Below are 21,281 nucleotides of genomic sequence, written 5' to 3'. Positions count from 1 at the left end.
TCTCCAGGTGTATGCTTGTGAACTCTTCTCATCTCTCAAATAATGTGTCTGCTGATGCACAATATACCAGTGCATTGGGATGTGCTGACCCGAGTCAGTTCTGCATGGAGGTGTGCAAGGTCTCTCTGGCTGGTCTTTGACACTTGAGGTGAGGCAGATGCTCATCTGAGGCTGAACACCATCAGCATCTTGTGTGAGAGGTCTGCAGAAGGAAGGGGACTGCAGCAGCTCTATGGTGAACGTGCAGCTTGATCTGTATCCCACAAGAGTGTGAGCCACTGCAGGGACTCTCATGCTCAGTGCATGGCTGATGTAACAGGTCTGTGTTTTCTTGTGCTGATGGAGTGGAGTGGTCCAGCACTGTCTCCATGTCATGGTTAAAGAGGAGGGAACGACCTCTCTCTGCAACCTCTCTTGGCAGTCTCTCTTCCCACGCCTATTGAGTGGATGGACCTCAAGGCAGGGAGTGGGGGAGCAAAGTCCCTCCCACTGTAAGAGAAAAACAGGTTCAAGACCCCCCTGAAGAACCTGAAAATACAGAGGTTTATGGGATCTGAAAAGATGCATCCCAGAGTCCTGAGGGAATGGGCTGATGGGGTTGCCAAGCTGCTTTCCATGGTATTTGAAAGGTCCTGGCAGTCAGGTGAAGTCCCCGGAGACTGGCAAAAGGGCAGCATTGCACCCATTTTTACCAAGGGTAGACGGGAGGGCCCTGGGAATCTACTGACCTGCCAGCCTCCCCTCTGTGCCTGAGAAGGTCGTGGAACAGACTCTTCTAGAAGCTCGCTAAGACCTGTGGAGGGCAGGGAGGTGATTCAAGACAGCCAGCATGGCTTCACCAAGGGCAGGTCCTGCCTGACCAACCCGGTGGCCTTCTATGATGGAGCGACTACATGCATCAGTGGACAGGGGAAGACCTGCAGGTGCCATCTATCTGGACTTCTGTAAGGCCTTTGACACGGTCCCTGACAATATCCTTCTTTCTAAATTGGAGATAGGGATTTGATGGGTGGACTATTCAGTGGATAAGTAATGGGCTGGATGGTCATATCAAGGGAGAAGTGGCTCCATGTCCCGATGGAGTACAGTGATGAGTGGTATCCCTCAGGTGTCTGTATTGGGACCAGCCCTGTTTAATATCTTAATCAGTGACAGACAGTGAGATTGAGTGCACCCTCAGCAGATTTGCAGGTGACTCCGAGCTGAGTGGTGCGGTTGACATGCCTGAGGAATGCCATACAGTGGGACCTGGACAAACTCAAGAAGTGGGCCCATGTAAACCTCTTGAGGTTTAACAAGAAAGTGTGCAAGGTCCTACACCTGGTCAGGGGAACCCCTGGTATCAATGCTGGCTAGGGGATGAATGAATTGAGGGCAGCCCTGTGGATAAGGACTTGGAGGTACTGGTGGGTAAAAAAGCAGAACATGAACTGGAAACATGCACACACAGCCCAGAAAGCAAACCATATGTACTGCACCAAAAGCAGTGTGGCCAGCAGGGCAAGGGAAGTGATTCTGCCCCTCCACTCTGCTCTGTTGAGACCTCACCTGGGGTACTGCATCCAGCTCTGCAGCCCTCAATACAAGAAAGACAAGGACCTGTTGGAGTGGGTCCAAAGGAAGGCCAAAAAATGGTCAGAGGGATGGAACACCTTTCCTATGTGGACAGGCTGAGAGAGTTAGGGTTGTTCAACCTAGAGAAGAGAAGGCTCTGGGGAGACTTTACTGCAGCCTTTCAACAGTTCAAGGGGGCTTATAAGAAAGATGGGGACAGACTTTTTAGCAGGACCTGCAGTGATAGGGATAATGGTTTTAAACTAAAAGAGGGTAGGTTCAGATGAGATATAAGGAAGAATTTTATTATGATGAGGGTAGTGTAACACTGGAACAAGTTGCCCAGGGAGGCGGTAGTCACCCCATCCCTGGAACCATTCAAGGCCAGGTGTAGGGGGCTTTGAGCAACCTGAGCTGGTTGAAGATGTTCCTGCTGATTGCAGGGGGCTGGACTAGCTGGCCTTTACAGGTCACTGCTGACCCAAACTGTTCTGTGTTTCTATTTCTTTGTTATGATGATTCTCAATCAAAGATCTATCTTGGCTTTACCCTGGGAGGATTTTAGTTTATTGTTGATGTATCCTTTGCAATCCCTTGCTATATTTTTACAAGCTATAGAATGCATTTTTTAGTCTACCTTTTCTCTTGTGGTCTCTGATGTGGTTTGTTTCATTTGTGATATAGCAACCCTGTTTCATCAATATGGAGTTCTCATTAAATAAAATACAAGATCAGTTCAGAAGTTACCAGTATTACGGGAAAAATGAGAGTGCTTACAATATCTGCCTACTCGTAGTGCTGATCAGAGCCAGTAAGAGCTCTCCAAATCATCAAAACATTTTTGTTTTTAAAGCTAATTTGAGGTCACATAAGTGGTATGTTGGTTAATATTTTATTTCCTTGTTTAGGAGTTTGGTCTACAGTTGTTAGATGTGGCAGCAAGTGCATGTTTGTGTAAATTGTTTCAGCCTAGCAATTACAAAACCACTTGTCCTTTTTCCCATTAGTGCAGCTTTTTATTGAAAACTGCAGGTGTTTTAAGTTTTACTCTTTTTTTCAGGAATGTATCTTTCAGTGTTTTTCTCCAAGGGAAGTCTATTTTAGCAAAATAATTAATATGTCAAAACATTGCAACTTTGTACTTCTATTACATTTGTCTTATCTTCAGATTTATGCTACAGTGTTAATAGCAATGTTTAAAGCTGCTTCTATATTCACAAGTTTTCATTTCTGTTTTCAGAAATAGGTCTTGAACTTTATTTGATGGTAAAGGCCAACATTTTCTATTTGCTTTCTAATTAGAAACAAAATCACATTTTGAAATGCTGGAGTTTCTCACAGAACAGCAGTTCTTCATTTCAGACTAGACAAACCACAATAGTCGTGTGGCACTGAAGTACCCAGCCTTTACTTGCCCCTCAATATCATTGTTGATCAAGTGACAGTCTGCAGACAATATCATACTTTTTCTCTCATTCCTAATGTCCATTTTAATTTTGTTTATGTCTATTAGAAATGACATTTTTATCCATTAGTTATAGGGTGACTACTACTGGCTAAGTAAAGCAGAAGTATTATTAACAATAATTTACCTGGTGTGCACGGTAATAAAACACTGTGGAAGGACAGAATTCTTCAGGGAGACACTATCTAAGACAGAGTGTGGCACATCTCCAGGACTTTTACCTTTTTGCAGAAAAAGTAAGTCAGAACCTGTTTTTAATTCTTCTCTAAGAAAGTTCAACCTCATTATCATTATTTTTACCAAGTGAAATGCCCTGACTGCCCTCTTTAAAATTCAAAATGATTTGAAGTCAAGGCAGACAGCATGATGGTAGATGTAGTCTAGTTAGTGATTTGGGACTATGCAATGTGAAAGAATCTGACTCAGCTTTATGACTGATCTGAATTTTGTTGTCAGTCATGTTGCCATTGATTGCATCATTCACACATTTCAAGGCTGCTGGCTGTAAGTTTGAGTTAGAAGAAAATATGACTATCAGCATTTGATTACAAAATCTGCCAATGATCACTGTTAAAAACAAGGGCTTGAAGGTCAACAGAGGTGTCTACCAGAGTGAAATAAGCAGATTTTATTGCTTCCAGGAGATTCCTTTGCACAGTGCAGTAAGTAAACTGTACCACTGTTACCTTAATGATAGACCCTTCTGAGCTGGTTAAAATAACTGTATTAATCCTGCTTATCTTCATGTTAGGTTCTGCTATATTCAGTGTGGAGCTTGGAAGTTAGTTTTTCATCCAGTTTTTGAATTGTCAGAATTCTTCTTGGAGTCATCTGGGAGCCTTCTGGTATCACATCTCCTGGTACCACTGGGGAACATGTTTTATAAAAGCTTTAAGAAGTGAATACATTTAAACAGGGAGGAGAGTGATCTGTCTAATCTCCATAGCAGAACTGCTGAAGGACTAGCATGAGCATTGCACGCATTAAAGCAGACCTATGAAAACAGTGGTTTAGAGCACAGAGCCGCAAACATAATGCCCTTATCTAAAAATGGCAGGGGAATGGTCTGAGCTCCCACAGGCTTTTGGGAGAAGGCGAGGCTGAAGAGCTTAACTGGAAAGGAGTGATAATTAAAGATACAGAGGCTAATGGAAAGTAAGACAAATGTGGATGAGGTTTTGCCAAAAGTGGATGGTGTCAAATGATCTTCATTTGGTTTTGTAACTAATAATATGGAAGTTTTACAGGAAAATTCTGGGATTTCAATAATGCAGCTGGTAAAGTGTTGAATGGGATATTGCAAATTCCAAAATGAAATTTGGGAGTCAGAAATGGAGTTGGGACTGGTTGGAAGTACTAGACTGAAGAGAAGGTAATGGTAGCATTCCTCAGAGAGCCTGGTTGTCTCTGATATTTCTGTGAAGGACCTTGAATTCAGCTTTAGGAGACTGCTGATGGAGTTTGCTGATAACACAAAGTCAAGAGGCTATCTTGATAGCTGGGAAGCTGAGGGATGACATACAGCAAGAACTGGATGCCTGCAGAATTTAGAAATGAGCTGGAATTCAGTGGTATAAAATGCAAGGTCATAATGATAGGAGCAGGCTCTGGTAAGGTGGATCTCATCAGCTGGGGATGAGAGTGTCACCCCTGCCTGGCTAAAGCTGAGCCCTCAGTGGAAAGCATCTGTGAAAAAAGCACTATCTTCTTGATATGCACTGAGGCATTTCCAGCATGTGCAGATTGCTGCCCAAGGTGTGAGTAGGGTATTTTTAGGATATTCTGTGCAATTCTGATCATCCATGTTCAGAGCAGCAGATTAAAATTGGCACAAGATGCAGAGAGGGACTGCTAACTAGGATAATCTGGGAATTAATTGCTGAAGACATAGAGAGACCTTGTCTTGTTTATCCTAGCACATAGCTGTGTGATTGCTGTCTATAAATACCACAGGTGAATAAATACCAGGGAGGAAGGCCGGTGTTCTCACAAGAGCAACAGTTACACATTGACTAAATAAATTCAGGCTGGAAGTGAGAGAAGGGCTCCTTGCCATCAGAGCAGTGAAGTTTTCCAGCAGTGTTGGAGCTGGAGAAGCCTGGGTGAGAAAGCTGACTGCTTTTAATATGAGCTGTGTCAGCTTTTGAAAGAGGAACAGTGATCATTTGCAGATTCCTCCCACACCCCCTTCTGCAGGAGAACATCGTGGCTGCTAACCTGTCTTTTCAAAGGCAGCTGTGCACGGTCTTGTCCGTGCTACCTGCTTTGTCACTGGAGATGACAGGACAGGACTGCAGGGTGCAGCATTCTTTTCCCTGCCAGGTGCTTGCAAGGAGCCCTGGGAGCAGTCTGGTCTTGAGGCATGCGAGGAGCTGCTGCCTGGTGATGGGGAAGCAGGCACTCCTGCAGTATTCATTCATAACCCCACTGGTTATTGAGAAGTCAGAGAAGCCTGTGTCAGGGGGACGAGACCTCCTGACATGGGACCATGTTGTTAGGAAAAGATGGTCTGGTGAGCATGTCTCCCTCAGCTGTAGCTAGAGCAAACGTTTTTCACTGTGAAAGAGCAGTGGCTGTTCCGTAATATCTCCTGGGTACTGTATCTGAAATAATTATAATGGCTATAATACAGGGTTTATCATACAAATTCTTTGGGCTTCTTAATACTGGGTAGTGAGGAAAGCAAGTGGAAGGAATGAGTAATAATAGCTCAGGGAAGGCTGCTCCTGGTAAATGATGCACAGCAATGCCCAGAATGCTGTTTAGGAGGATATTGCCTCTGGGATCCAGCTGATTAACAAAGCTGGCTTAGCTGTGTGAGGCCAGAGCTAGAAGCCAGAAGTTGTATAAAGGATAATAAGCAGCTTAGTCTCCCTCTGTGGTGAGATGAGGCAGTTGTGGAGGAGCTAGTGGATGTGTGATGGCCCTGGACATCCTGCAGGCTGTAGTCCAGGTGCCAAGCGGATGTGCTGGGTGGCAAAACCCTAGGTGGCAGTGACAGCAGCATAATAAGGAACCTTGTAATAAGGAACCTATCTATTTGATACGCAGCTTGGAGGGGAAATGATAAAACCAGCTTTGCACATGAAGACTTGGTGGAGAAAGAGGTGGAGGAAGTTCAGTCCACACAAAAAGTCAGTTGCTAATAATCAAACGAAATGGCAGGAGGAAGCAGAAGAGGTGGTGCCTCAGATGGAGAGAGGTGCAGCAGGGAGGAATTTTTATGCTAAACAGAAATTTGCTGGAAGAACAGATTTCTGAGCACCACTATTTGTGAACTTGGGTCAAACCTGATGACTAAGTGAATTTGAGGAAAATATGTAGGAAAATATGTAGGAAAACATTTAGTATTTTCTAACTTAATATTTTAGAAATATTGAAGTGTTTTGACAGTGTGAAAATAAACTCGTATGTTAAAATAACACCTAATTTAAAATTAGTTAAATTTTAAAATACCAAAAAGTAAGAAAAGAATGTTTAATTTGGTATGTTGAACATAAACTAGAATTTTTTTTATTTGGCTGAAAAACTGTATGTTCCTATGTAATTTTGTCCCCCACCATCTCATTTTCTGACTTGTTTTAATCACATCATTCGAATCAGAGCTGTAATTATACTCAATTTCTGTTACTTGGGTGTGCAGCCTGAAGTTCTTACTATATTCTGTGCTGCTTCTTGCTGTCCAGATAGCAGTAGTGATGAAAAAAGGTACAGGGAGATTGTGATTTTTCAAAGGCAGTTAATTTTCTCATAATTTTCCATTTAAACTTTGTTGGGTGAATTGCTTCATTGTAATCTACTTGATGATGTTTCATGAATGAAGCAAATTTCTGCTCTGAAGAATCAGAAAGTGTTAAATTCCTGGGAATGCTGCAAGACCCATATCTTTACTGCAAATTTCTCTTGTGGTTATTCTTTTTGCATTTTTCAACATTACAGTCAATATTAATTGTTGTACAATATGTCTAAATAATGTATTGTGGGATAAACTGAACGAGGTACTATGGCAAACAGCTGTGTGCAGTTTGTATACTTTGGTTGTCTGTTCTCTGGCACTGCAGACTGGCTTTGTATCTCCACTTGATGGAACAAAAATATTAGAACCACTTAGAGCTGTTTATCTGAAAGAAAATGGAAATTGCTTTGCTCTGTATTCAATCACAAAGGATTCAAATATAGGTCAGATTTAGTTCATTTTGAAGCATCTACAGGAAGAAAATTTTGCAGGCTATGCTATTAGACTAAAAAAATATATTTAAGTGATTTAGATTTATTGTAGTGTCTATTTCAGTGGAAACTGTACGACGTGTGAAATTGTTACGGATCATACAGCAGAGTGACGGTGCTGGCAGCCAGGAGTTTCTTAAATAAACTTTACCTTCCACCTAGCTGTTCTGCTTTCCATGATAGTGATACATACCGCTTTACTGGCTTTTCCAGTTACTCAAAAGTGGGATTTTCAGAATCACTTTGCTAATTCATCTGTGTTCCAAGGTTCTGGGAGGACTAAGCACTAGTAAAAATCAACTCTTGTTGATTCAGCACTTTGGTAGACTCTATTTCGTTGTTCTCCATATTAAATTTCAGAGCATTTCCTCCATGCACAACTTATTTTTTTCCTCATTCATTGCCTTTAATCCCTCTCTTCTTCCTTGCGTTGTTCAAATTTTGCATGCTCAACAATGTGAGTTTTTTAACAAGGGGCTGAGCCATCAGCAGCAAGTGATGCTTGTGAAGCAGAAACCGAACTGGGGAGTAGCTGAGCAGCTCTGTACCTGGGGTCCGCTACCAAGTTCCTCAGCAGGGTAGCTCTTTGAAAGGTCCCAGGTGACACATGGTGGCAACCCTTGGAGAGTTGGCTTGTCTGAGTCTGGTGGAGAAAGCCTTTGCCATGAATGGCCTATTACTGGCTACAACATATATGTGTGACAAAGCAGCTCCTGCTCTGCGTCAACTTTAACACCTGATCTGAATGGTGTAATACAGTGATTCAAGTGTAATGGGTGTATGAATAAATAATACTTTTTTTTAAAAGAACACAAAGACAGAGGGGAGAAAAGCCCCAAACCCGTAGCTGTTCCCTTGACAGGTGTGAGATGTTTTCATATGTAAAGCAGAGATTTTCTGTGTTTCAAAGGCAGTGGAATAACTTATAGTTCCTATTTCCGTAGTCCACACTTATTGTAATTTCTGTGAATTTCTTGAACAGTCAGATTTCTGCGTGGAACTGGGACCAGGACCAACTGTCTCAAGCAGTTAAAGTATGCTACATGCAGACACTTGTGTAAATGAGTGTTCAGGCTTATCTCTGGACTACAGAAGGCTGAAAGGAATGACATCTGAATGGCACTGAGATACTGACATCACTCTCTTCCCCTCCATTTTCGTAGCTTAAGACTTGCACCACTGTCATGAAAGTGGGGGATGTTTCTCCCCTGTGTGAACTCCAGCGAGATAACTGATTCACATAACATCATAGAATGGTTTGGGTTGGAAGGGACCATAAAGATCACATACTTCCAACCCCCCTGCCATGGATAGGGACACCCTCCACTACCCCAGGTTGCTGAAAGCCCCATCCAGCCTGGTCTTGGACACTGGGATGAGGCATCCACAGCTTCTCTGGGCAGCCTGTGCCAGTGCCTCACCACCCTCGCAGTAAAGAACTTTTTCCTAATTGATCTAAATCTACCCTCTTTCAGTTTAAAGCCCTTCCCTCTTGTCCTATCACTACATGCCCTTGTAAAAAGTCCCTCTCCAGCTTTCTTCTAGACCCCCTTTAGGTACTGGAAGGCTGTGATAAGGTCTCCCTGGTGCTTTCTGTTCTCCAGGCTGAACAATCCCAACTCTCCCAGCCTGTTTTCATAGGAGAGGTGCTCCAGCCAGACTCTGATCATCTTCATGGCCCTCTTCCAGACTCGCTCCAATGGGTCCCTGTCCTTATGTTGGGGGCTCCAGGGCTGGATGCAGTACTGCAGGTGCGGTCCCACCAGAGCAAAGCAGGGGGGCACAATCACCTCCCTCAGCCTGCTGGCCACATTTCTTTTGATGCAGCCCAGGATTCAGTTGGCTTTCTGGGCTTCAAGGGCACATTGCTGTGCTGTGTTGAGCTGCTTGTCCACCAACAGCCTCAAGCCTTTCTCCTCAAGGCTGCTCTCTACCCATTCTCTGCCCAGCCTGTATTTGTGCATGGGATTGGCCTGACCCAGCTGCAGGACCTTGCATTTGGCCATGAGATTTGCATGGTCCTACCTCTCAAGCCCATCAGGGTCCCTCTGGATGGCATCCCTTCCCTTCAGTGTGTTGATGGCACCAGAGAGCTTGGTGTCATCAGAAAATTTTCCGAGGGTGCACTTGATCCCACTGTCCACGTCAGCAACAAAGATGTTAGTGCTGTCCCCAATACAGACCCCATAGGAACCTGCTTGTCACCAGTCTCCACTTGGACATCAAGCTGTTGACCACAATTCTTTGAGTGAGACCGTCCAGCCAATTCCTTATCCACCAAGTGGTCCACCCATCAAATCTATGGGATTAGATTGGAGACGAGGTTGTTGTGCGGGACAGTGCCAAATGCTTTGCACAAGTCCAGGTTAGAAGAGCAGTTAATGAGCTTGTCTGACTTCATCTGCTGGATCACTGGAAAAAGCCAGCCTTTGAACACTGGAATCCTCATGGCAGGCAGTAATTTTCCTGTTAATCCATGGACTATCACGTATTTGTCCATACTAGCATAATTGCATGTGTTACAAGGCTGCCTTCAGTCATGATTTAAAAGCTAAATGCCTCACTTTGTGTGGTAGCCATTCAAGATTTGAGCTTTTGCATTACCCACTTCAGTTCCTCCTTACATTGACCAAAAGAGTAGCCAAAATACTAAGTTACCTTATTAATGAGGTCTTTTATACTGCAAGGTCCCCTGAGTCCTTTCCCAGCTGTCTGCATTCCTAATGCTTTTAGTTAATGCCTTAGGTGCAAAGGAAAGGACCCCGATTGGAGAAGAATAGGATGTTGAACATTAATCACCTCCAGAACCACCATTTGCAGTTATTAAATATCCCATTGTATTTTTGTACAAGCATAGACGTGTAGGTTCAATAAATTCAGCTGAAATGTTCTTTGAAGGGAGGGCAGAGAAGGCTCTTTGCACTCGTTTCTTCCTCCCCTTAGAAATGAAACGCAGAAAGCTAACAACAGCTCAATAGGAGAGTGAAGACATCTGGCCCCTAGTGACTCTGCACAGTACTGTGATCAATTACGTTTAAAATATTCATCTGACCCCAGCACAGTAGTCTGCGTCATCTGATTAGATGTGTTTCCAAACTGTATAAAGCAATTGGAGATGACTGAATTATAGATAAGCAATTCAGAAGAATAAATTCAGGGCTGTTGGACGTTAATGTACGTAGTTCTTGTAAAATGACAGCTTGTGGGCAATGTAACATCCATTCAGGATCCAGGGAAAGGAATTCTCATGAGTGCCTTTGAGACTATTAATAATAAAATTTCACCCGGGGGTGCCCAAATTTTCTGGTTGCAGTCAGTCTGGCCTTGGTAGTGCCCATTTTGTGGCCACACTACTGCTGCTTAGAGAGCATCTGAGGGGTAAGGAAGTGAATCTAAGGAGTTCCTTCCCAGCCCGTTCATGCCAAGCTCATGTAAATCTCTGTGCTTTGGTTCATTTTTTCCTTGGTTGTGTCAATTCAACAGTTTGGGAGGTGCTGTTATAAATTAAACCTCATCAGTGCACTGGGCCATTTGGGACAGAGGGAGAGCAGAAATAGTTGATCTGTTTCTGTTAATCCAGACCATTTCCATGTGCTGGTTTTTATTTTGTCCCTACAGGTCTATTAGCACAACTGAGAGAATGGTAACTTGTGATCAGGGAGCAGAAACAAACATCTGGCATGTAAAAAAAGAGGACCTTTTAAACTACTTTTGCCACAGAGAAAATTACGGTAGAATGATGTACTGTGGAGTGGTATCTAAAGTTCATGTTCTGCAGGGAAGCTTATTTACTGATGAACAGTAAATCTTTAGGAGGTGCAGAGTAAGGACATGGTAAATACCGTTGAGCAGCACACCTTAATGCCATTATTATTGGTGGCGTTTATTTGTAGGTAGCCCAGTTGAAGCTAATTGGGATGTATAAGAATATTTACATAAGGGATGCTCTGAATACAGAGGAAGGTTGTGACACCTCCATCGCTGGAGGCTTGTAAGTACTGATTAAATTGAACAATCACCGGGAGTGGTTTGTACCATTGATCTCAGTATAGTTGGTCCTACCAAGGATTAGCTGGATGAACTTGAACACTTTTCAAGGTTCTTTCCAATTGCAATTGTTATGATTCAGTGGCACATGAGACATCCATTGCTCCCACTGCAGCGAGAATTCTCAGCATCCTTGAAAAGCCACAGCCAGCATGTGCAGAATTACTGCTGCAGAATTAATCAGTGTTGGTGCAAACTGGGTAAAATTGGATGGAGGAGGGAAAAGTTAAAGAGTGTAGGGATTCAGGTTCAGGCTAGTGTGAGTACATCCTCCTGCAGGGGAATGCTGTTTTTCTTGAACAGTAACAACTATTTGCAAGAGGCTTCAGGGAGGCATGGTGTGTACTTTACTGGAGAGGGAAGAAATGCCACATGTAACTTTGCCCTGAGCAAGTGGACCTGCTTTAGTTCTCACTGATGTTACTGGGAATGGGCACTTAGTGCTTGGCAGCATCGCATTCTGTACATGAGACCAGTTTCTCACTCTGGATTAGGTTGTACTGGCTCCCTGTACTCCAGAAGAAAACCCGTTCTCTGCCTTTATTGATCCAGCTGTCATTAAAGCATTGAACAGCCCTTTTGTGTTTATGAAGTTGCTTTTCCTCCTTCTCTCCCTTGAAAGCTCTGCAGAGAGGGACGGCTGTTTCACCGCAGGAGGTCCTACCTTAGAGTGCTGCTGTCATTAGTCTTCTGTCATGTTGTCAGGCTTTGATGACTCAGGCATTATTAAAAAACAACTAACGAATCACCCCTCTTTCTGAATTAAAATATTCTAAGAGCAAAATTTTTAAAGCAAATTTTAATGTGATTATTTAGGTCATGTTTTCTTTCTGAAAGCTTGTAATGGGAGTCACAGTTTTGCTGCTTGAACTGAAGCTACTTGAATGTTTAATTACTACTTTTTAAACAAAACCATTGGAGTCCACTTGAGATCTTTGATGTATTAAAAAAAAAAAAAAGGGAAAAAGTAACTTCAGTATTCAATAGCTTTGAAAAGGGCCATGCATGTTTTGTAGTTTAGGGCAGTACTGCTGTGTTCTTTAACATATCTGGCCAGCCCCAACCCAGGTCAGTGGAGCTGCAGCAGGATGAAAATAGTGCCCCAGGTAGTGGGGCGAGGGGAGGAGACTCCTCTCTTCCTCCCTGCGCAGGTTTGGCTGACAGCACACCTTCTCTCCTCCCTGGCTCTAGGCTAAGGCAGGCAGCAGCCTTCTGTTTGTGTGTGGCTCAGCATTACACTTGGTATTGGCAGCCCTTGGGGGTTAGGAGTGATTCCTTTGAGAAGTGGGATTATGGCTGCAAAGGTTGGACTGTACAGCTGTGGGATGCAGCCGACTCAGTTTAAGGACTCAAAGTATTCTGCAGCTGTCAGCAGCTGCCTGGTTCTTTGTAGCATGTTAATTTAGGAGTTTTCATCTTGTAGGCCCTTCAGAACATTTACTCATGCCACTGAAACCTGACAACACATCTCTGAGGCCAGTAGGACTCCTGATCAACTCATCCAACTTTCATTGCATCATTTACAGGAGGGGCAGATGAGGCACAGGAGGAGGGCTGGAAGACGAGTAGCCCTCAAGAGAGCTAGAGTGTCTCCTGCATGAGGTTTCAACAGTGCATTGCTGTCATTATTACCAGTGCAACACTGTTTTGTTAGGAAAAATCATTACACTAGCACAACAGAGCTGTGGATGCAGTTACCGTACAACTACACCTCTGTGATTAGTGGGGTAACAGCAGAGATTACTGGCATTGAGTATCTACAAATGTGGCCTGTACTCACATGGCTGGGCTGTCCTCAGCCTTGCAGGGTTGGGATCTGAAACACTGGTGCCAGAGCTCCACTGAGACCCTCAAGCATGGACATCCAGCATCCTCCACAGGAAAACTAGAACCCACTTAACACAGAGGCAGTGGTGCTATGGGAAGTTTGCAAGCTGAGAGGCATGCATATGCTTATGCACAAAATAATTTCTTACCAACATTGCAAGAATATGTATGAAGACCGCAGTACGTACTGAGTTTCTGTGAGCACAGTCATGTAGGTGGCTGCCACACAGCATGGTTTGTTCCTCTGACTAAAACCTTTAATGAGAACAATTACTAGTTTGAGGCTTGCAGAGACTGGAAATTACAAGGAAGGGTGAACAAGGTTTGTGTTGCTATCACAAAGGCACCCTGAGGAATGTTAAAGCAGGCTTATTCTAATAATTATTGTGAGCGTGTGAGATATTTGTACTAAAACGGAGCAGTGTATGATTTCTTACAGTCATTGATGTAATCCACTTTCTAGATGGCACTATGGGAAGAGGGTGATCTGTATGGTTTTTTTCTCTGAATTTCTATCATAAGTAGAGTTGTATAGCCTAGACCAGATCTTTGAGGTCAGTGGAAACTTCTGTTCAGGTGTTGTTTTTTTTACAGGACTGTGTTCTTTGCCTGTGCAATGCAAATAAGCTTTCTGTTGGACAATCTGATTAATTTTTTGACCTATCTATAAATGCTCTCTAACCTCATGAAAAAAATATTTCTGTGACTTCATCTAACAATTTGCATATGAGCAAATGGTCATGCAACCATGTCCTGTGTGAAATATCAGTAAAATGTAAATAACCCATTTAACTGCCAAGTCTAACTGGAGGTTAAATGGCTGGGCAAACGGAGTTTAAGATAGAGCTCTAATCAAAAGGTGGCATGACTATCTGTTAAAGGCTGGCTTATTAAGAATACAATAGGAAAAAGAAAACAGTATTTCAATCTGTATTGCTATATTGACAGCAAACTCTATGGTCTGAGCACAGAACTGTATCAGAACTGCTTCAGAGCAAATAAAGGACACCAAAATAAGGTAATTATGCCTCAAGGGGGAGTAAAATATCAAGACTATCAACTTACGCAGAAGGAAGGAAGAAAAAATCTGTGCCTGCCTACAATCAATCACTTCATTTAAACCTGAAACTCTTTGAGCTTAAACAGGAGGATATTAAAGACAAAGGCAACATACTGCCACCTTACAAGTTTAGCATTGTGTCTTTGTCAAATGTGCAGCAATATCTCTTGCATGTGAAGATGCTGTGGAGTTTTAAACTGCTCTGAGCTCCTTTTATCACCTTGGTGGTCTGTGCTGTTCTGCTGGGATCTGTCCTGGTTCTGGTTGCTCACAGATCTTTTCAAACAGTCCAGGCATTGCTGGGTATTTCACACCTGACCTGTGCCTGTTACAGTTCCATGGAGTGCAGATTGTCAGGATTGCATAAACTCAAATCTAAAGGTAGCTGGCTGAGTTCTTAAATCGCAGAGTGCTTTAGCTCAGTTTTATGAGCTAGTGTGCATACATACATGTTCTTCAGTCATATTGAATCAGCGAGTGAAATAAAATGTGTTGCTGGGCTTAAATGTGGATCTTATGATGGATTTAAGCACATTTTGCAGCAGCAAAACCTTAAGTGTTGTGCATTCTCCTGGAAAATGATAGAAGGGACTAATTATAACTGCTTGGGTTTTTCTGTACTGAACTGTTTTGAAAACTGAATGATTCTGATGACCACTGACAAGTACAAGTACAAGACACTGACAAGTGTCTGCCAACAGTTCTGTTTTCTTCAGGTCTATTTTCCTAAAGCTTTTGGGAGCAGATTTAGGTTCAGTATGTTCAGCTTGATTTAAATTCCTGTCAGACCAACAATTTACATCTACCTTGCCTCTGTGAAAAAGGATGTACAGCATGCTGGGTGAGGGGGAATCACAGATTTATAGATGTTAGAGCAAAGGGAGAACACAGTGTTTATCTATACTGTGGCCCTGCCCAGTCCATAGGTTCTTTCATTTATCGCAGCAGCCTGACGTTGACTGAGAGTGTATTTTTTGAACAACATCCAGGCTTGAGTTAAAGACTCCAAGTGCTACAGAGTTTGTCACAGTCATTGGGAGTTTGTTCCAATGGTCAATTACCCTTTCTCTGAAAAATGCCCTCTCTCTGAAAAATATGTACCTTATTTTCTTGGAATGCTGTTAACTTCTGTCTTCTGAAAACTGGATCTTGCTGCCTGGCTTCCTCAGCAGGACTGGAGAGCCCTTTATATTCCCATAGGTATTTCTTACAATCTTCACTTTATATTTTCATGGTGTCAGAAAAATTTCTTTATACTTACAAATCCAGTTAGGAAGACATCTTTTAGACCCCAGTATTCCCATGCGAAGGGTCTGACATAATAAAAATATTCCATTTTAGAAAAGAGTTGATATGACTGTGGTGCTTTTCATTTCTGTTACTAACCACTGGTTTATTATTAAATATAACTCATGGCTAGGACATGAATACTGGGAAAGAAAGGGTATTTGGTAATATGCTGTACTTACACTGTAGAAATCAGGGTTGGTCCAGTGTCTGCCAAAATATTATTTTCAGCATTTCTTTGAATGTGTCAGACATGCTTTGCAAATAGCTTGTGTTCTCTGTTACTGCTTTTTCCCATAAACAATTCCCATGTAGTCATATAGCTGGATGATATTGAAAAGGTATCTGGTTTATGCCCTTGTCCCTAGGCAAGATCAGTAATTACTGTGAGCCTGTATGATCTTCCTTCCATTCTTTTTACTGAGAAGTTGAAGTGCAGTCAATATATTATTTCCAAGAGAATTAATGTTATAAAAAGAAGGGGGCTGAGCAGTAACCTGTGTCCTTTCTCACAAGGTTCTCTTAGAAAACAAGATCACTGGGAGTCACTGTTGGTAAATCCTGTCTCGATGCATTTGTCTCACTGCTTTATGTGTATTGTCCTTTTTTCTCCTTAGGGCTCTTCCTGCAATGATGCAGTGGGTCCGAACTCAGAAACCAGGAGAAGGTGGTGTGAATATTATCACCGCAGATTTTGTAGAACTCGGTGACTTTATCAGCACAGTAATAAAGCTCAACTATGCCCTGGATGAAGGTGAAGATGACACTACTTGATAGTACTATAATATGTGTGTTGTTGCATTGTTTAGAATTTGGGGGGACAAAAAGATTGCATTTTAAAAGAATTATCTTGTAAAACACTAATCTTCCTATAACACGCTAAAGTGTTTAGGGCTTTAGTGGGTGGGCGTAGGGGAAATGTTTTAATCAATTGTGATCAATTTTTACATTTGTGTTTCATGTGAAGAGCAAAACTAAACATGTTTACAGCGTGTGATAAAAGAAGGCCATTTACATGTTTTCCATGAGTATCAAATGCGATTCATATGTCTTCTATGGTTATGAACAGTGCCAAGAAATTTGCTGCTTTTGAAGCAAGGGGATCTGTATTGCCTGTGCCTGCCCACAGCAGGATTCCCAACAATGTGATCATTACACCAGGAGACTGAGGACAGTATATCTGGCCCACAAATTTTAAGCCACTACACTTTATCTATTAGGTGGTTTAACTGATCATATTTATCAGTGAGCTACAGGTTTAAATGCCTTTGTGAAGTAAATCCAAAGTCATGCCTCTAACACACAGATATCAGTGGACAGTTAACATGATGTATTACGTATCCTGCACAGAGCACAGACTAAGTCCTGCTTGCCTTTCATTCTCGAAATGTGGTTTTCCAATGTCTCTCCCTAGGTCAAGTCAGCAGATAGATGATGCTGGCCTAATTCTGTACTAGGAGATGCCAGTACGTATTTTTCCTGGTTCTGGCAGGAACAAAGTTAGGCCAGCTTGGAGCATCATACCATCCCAGGATTAATTTTACATAAAAGCCTGATCCAACATACACTGAATTTAATAGGAAAATTTCCTGTGTTGAGCCTAGATTGGGGATAGGATCAGGAAATTGTCTGTACTGTAGGTGGTTGGGATTTTGTCCCATAGTGGAAATGTGCTTTCTGCAGGACTAAAACTTCAAATACTCAAAAAAATAGGTGCAGTCTAAGCTTCTCTTTAAGGCAGCTCCAAACACAACACTTCTCTGCTGATTACAAAAGAATCAGTGCCAGTTTCATCACTGGCACTGATTACTCTACTAAAGAGCATAGTAGTTCAATTTCTAGCAAATAACCATAATCTATAGCCCTTGAATTGTGGGATGTAATACTGCGTAACACAAGGTTGGAAGTCTCCTGAATGGCACTGTTCTAGCAAGGAGCAGAATTGCTGATCATCCTACTTTTAATGAAACATATATAAAACTCAAATGTGTGGAAAACATAGTGATTTATAAAATGAGAGCATTGGCACTGTATGACACCTAACTGGATACAATGCAATCAGTCATATCTCCTGGATGCATCAATGCACAGACACACTACTTTGAAAAGCAAAACATTTCATTTGTACAAAACAGTAGATGCTATAATGTCTTAAAAGAAAAATGCTCTTTGAGATATTGTAGAGCTTTATGGGATAAAGACTGAGGTCAAGTTTCCATTGATGTTACTAGAACTTTTGGTTGAGTGAGAAAAGAGAATGGCATCATACAGTCCTTTGCTATTCTCTGTCAGATGGTAAGGAATACCATCTACCATCAGATTTTAGAAAAACTAAAATGGTGTTATCGAACAGGTGGGTTACGAGGGGTTTATAGGGTTTTTGTTGTTTTTAATTTAGGAAGAAGTGGAATAAAATGAAAACTTGCTGCTATTTTGTACTGAGAGGGTGCCTTGGAAAAAGTGTGCATGTGTGCACTGTAAAGAAAGTTTAAGTGTATGTGTAGTATAATGACACATTGAAATGTATGTATATGACACAAAGACATCCATGCACACTTGCATAATGATACTCGGGTTTCTGGACAGAAGAATTATAAATTTGGTTGAAAAAAACTGTGCAGCTGTTATGACGCTATGATGCCTGCTTCTGTAGCATTTTTTCTGTATAGGTTAGGACTGTAAGATTCATCCCCAGTGAAATCTGTAATCTAAGCCAGTTAGGTTTTTTACAGCATTAAAACTTTACCTGAACTGCCTCAAAAATTTACCAAGAGTCACAGCCCATCTTTGCATTGAACAAGGGGTAGGACTCTAGTGCTTTCACCCACAACTAAGCAAGTTATGGGGTGGGTTGAGGCATTTTGTTTCCAGTTTCCATAGACTCTCCAAACAAAATTAATGTAAGAGACACATAAAATCAAACATGGAGTATATGTATTTTTTTAACCTACCCTATGTGTGTGTCCTGCATAGAAACAAGAGTATTTTTGCTTATTTATTGGCAATGTGGTGTGAAATGCTCTTTTCATTTTTCCGTTTAGATGGGTTTGTTTGCTTCCACACTCTTCCTGTCATCCTTCATCTGCTTAAGCACAGTCAAAATAGTTAACCTATCCTTTTACTATAGTAAAGTAAACTGAATCCTTGGGTGGAGCGAAAACTAGGTTTCTTTTTTTGGATTCATATTGAAATTCTGTTGAATCTGAGAGCATCAACAACACCACATTCCTGCTGGGACCCCATGCTGAAACACACACCAGACACACTGAACTTTTTGCTTACTCAGAGGTGTACTCAAAGCAAATGTTCTGCTGTATTTAAGAAAAGTGTGTGTGTGTGTGCGCGCGCGCACCTGTATATATGAATAAATATAGCGCTATCTTGGGCTTGTTAGCATTGTTATGAAATGTTCGCTTGGCATTGGTTTTATTCTAATTGTTATTTGGGTGCTGGAAAATAAAAGCAAAGCAAAAAAAATCCTCTGACACAAAGGATAATAGACAAACCATATAGTTTCTCCATCAATGGGGGAAAAATAAGTCTTAGCAAAATGTTAAGTTTTGATCAGAAAAATTATGTTTTCATTTAGCTGTTGATCTCCTTTTTATTGGAGAAGCACAGCATTTTCTGTTAGGGACAGGTAAACAAACTCGCCTTAATTACTAAAACAAAAAGTGCGTGTATGGGGATATTATTCGTGCTTTTCTGGCAGTTTTATCTGTGAGGCCCCAAAACTGTAAATCCTGATAGGGATACATTCCCTGCTGATACTGTTTGAGAGATTTCTCCAGAAAAGAACAAGCCAGATGGGACTATGCAGTACAACTGGACCATTCAAGAGCCCAGTTTTGCCACCCGTATGCAGCTAAAACTCTTTGTTTTCACACAGAAATGTACTTGTGGGTTTGGGTCAGATGAGTTGTTCTGACCTGATTCATTTGGGAGGTTTCTACACACGTATTATGAGGAATTTTGGGTGGGAAATTAGATGATTGTGATTAGACCATCAGAGAAAAAAATACCTGTCTACACTATTGATCTTCATAAGCATCCGCTTACTCAAACTGTCATATTTCATGTATCAAAACACTTTTTTTCTTCCTGTGCTCATTTTCCCTCTGGCTATGGTTCATTGTATACCCATCAAGTAGTGTCGTTCTCTGATGTTTTCACATGACTACTTGATCCTTTCTTTTCAGTCACACGTGAAAAATTGCGACTGCATTACACAACACATGCAGTGTCTCAGCTGGTGTAAACCCACCTGGCTCTATCTTCAAGTTTACACAGGATGACATGTTCAGTACTGATCCAGCCTGCAGCGATCTGGACCAAATAGCAGCTGGTCCTGGAGTCTGATTCCTGCCTTGCGCGCAGAGGGGTAAGATCAGAATCAGACCACAAGAGCCTAATTTTAAAATCAGTGGGTTATTGCATTCCTTTCTGTTGGTTACTTTACTGGTTTTGTAGGTCCTGCCATATCAAGCCATCTTCTGAACATACATGTGTGTGTATATATACATACATCTGTGAGAGGAAATGTATGACCTTGTATGCTCAGCTAAGTCTTTCTGTCATACTCATACAAATCTAGACCATTTCTACTAACTTCAGAGTAGTTACTAAGCCTTTACCCTGGGATGAGAGGGAGCAGATAGTCAGTGTGTAGTAAGTATATGCTGTGTTGTGAAAGAAATCTAAAATTTTGGAGCTTTACTCCACGTATCAAAAAAGTAGAGTACCCTGAAAACACTAGTCCAGTGCTGTTTATCCTGACTGTATTATATGGAGCATTAGATATTAGCAACTGAGTAGGCTGTTTGGTCATTTCAAGAGTTCAGGTAATACTATTTTAAACTTCTAAACTCCTTTTCAGTGATGTAAAAGCTAGTAGTGTATACGGTGTACTTACCATATCTCAGTGGTAGCTTCTGTGTTACATACAATCAATGTTGTTCTGAATTGTGTGTGTTCACCCAATGATGAGGTTAAAATATGCTGTATAGTATGTGCAATGTATTGATTACAAGTATGCTGGAGTTCAGTGATCTATTTTGTTTTTACTGTGCTGCTGTTTTGTAGGTTTGTGTGTGTATGGGAGTATGGATTGTCTACAACTTGCAAGAAAATAATAATAAATCCTAAAGGGAAAGGACAGTTATGTAACCTGCCTTAATGCATTCGTATAATATTGTTTAAATCCCATAATTATCAGTTCTGATTTCAAATGTCAGTCCGTGGGGCTCACTTCTTGGCACTGAACAGTTAACTTCAAGTTACTTGGAGCTCACTTATGGTAAATAAGGAATAGGATGTTTGCCTGTTTTACTGCCTTGATTGTAGGGGGTGGCAAAGACATGCTTTCAAGTGTGATACAGATCAAATCACTTCTGTACACACAGAGCTCCTGCTGATGCTAGTGGAAATTCTGATCATGTATTTGAATGGTCTAAAATTCATCTTTGGGGATACAATCATGATCGGAGGGTGGTGATGCCCTGCCTTTGGGGAAGTGCCTGGATACTGTGTAGTACTATTACTGTCCTGTGCCGGAACATAGCTGTAAATTTGCTGGAAGAACTTTGAACTGTGCTCCAGTCGAGGGTGTAAAAATGATAAATGTCAGAAGCTGAGCAGCCTGGTCTGGCCTGCCCACATGCAGCATTCTGCTTTCAGGAGCTGTGGAAGCTTTAATTAAAAAAACTATAATAATTTCCCAGTGGATTGCAGGACCTACGCTCTACGTAAGGATCTCTACATTACCCACAAGTATGAGCCCTCTACAATTCTCACAGCCAGGTCTGGCTCTCGCTT

General features: G+C 41.8%; 1 protein-coding gene across 2 annotated transcripts in view; it reads left to right on the top strand.

Annotated features, from left to right (window-relative positions):
* PLCXD3 (phosphatidylinositol specific phospholipase C X domain containing 3) overlaps positions 1–21,070 on the top strand; it is an 85,066-nt gene extending 63,996 nt beyond the window's left edge. Inside the window, exons 3-4 of one of the 2 annotated variants that reach the window (XM_055699752.1) lie at positions 16,085–16,221; positions 19,667–21,070. In XM_055699752.1, coding sequence (XP_055555727.1) covers positions 16,085–16,221; positions 19,667–19,725 — 196 coding nt within the window. In that variant the 3' untranslated portion in view covers positions 19,726–21,070. Of the gene's footprint in view, positions 1–16,084; positions 16,244–19,666 lie in introns of those variants that run through there. The other variant, XM_055699753.1, reaches the window with a different exon arrangement.
* The last annotated feature ends 211 nt before the right edge of the window (positions 21,071–21,281 follow it).

The sequence above is a fragment of the Falco cherrug genome, chromosome Z, assembly GCF_023634085.1.
Source record: "Falco cherrug isolate bFalChe1 chromosome Z, bFalChe1.pri, whole genome shotgun sequence".
Lineage (NCBI taxonomy): Eukaryota > Metazoa > Chordata > Aves > Falconiformes > Falconidae > Falco > Falco cherrug.
The sequence above is the reverse complement of the archived record's forward strand: the minus strand, read 5'-3'. Positions and strand labels throughout refer to the sequence as shown.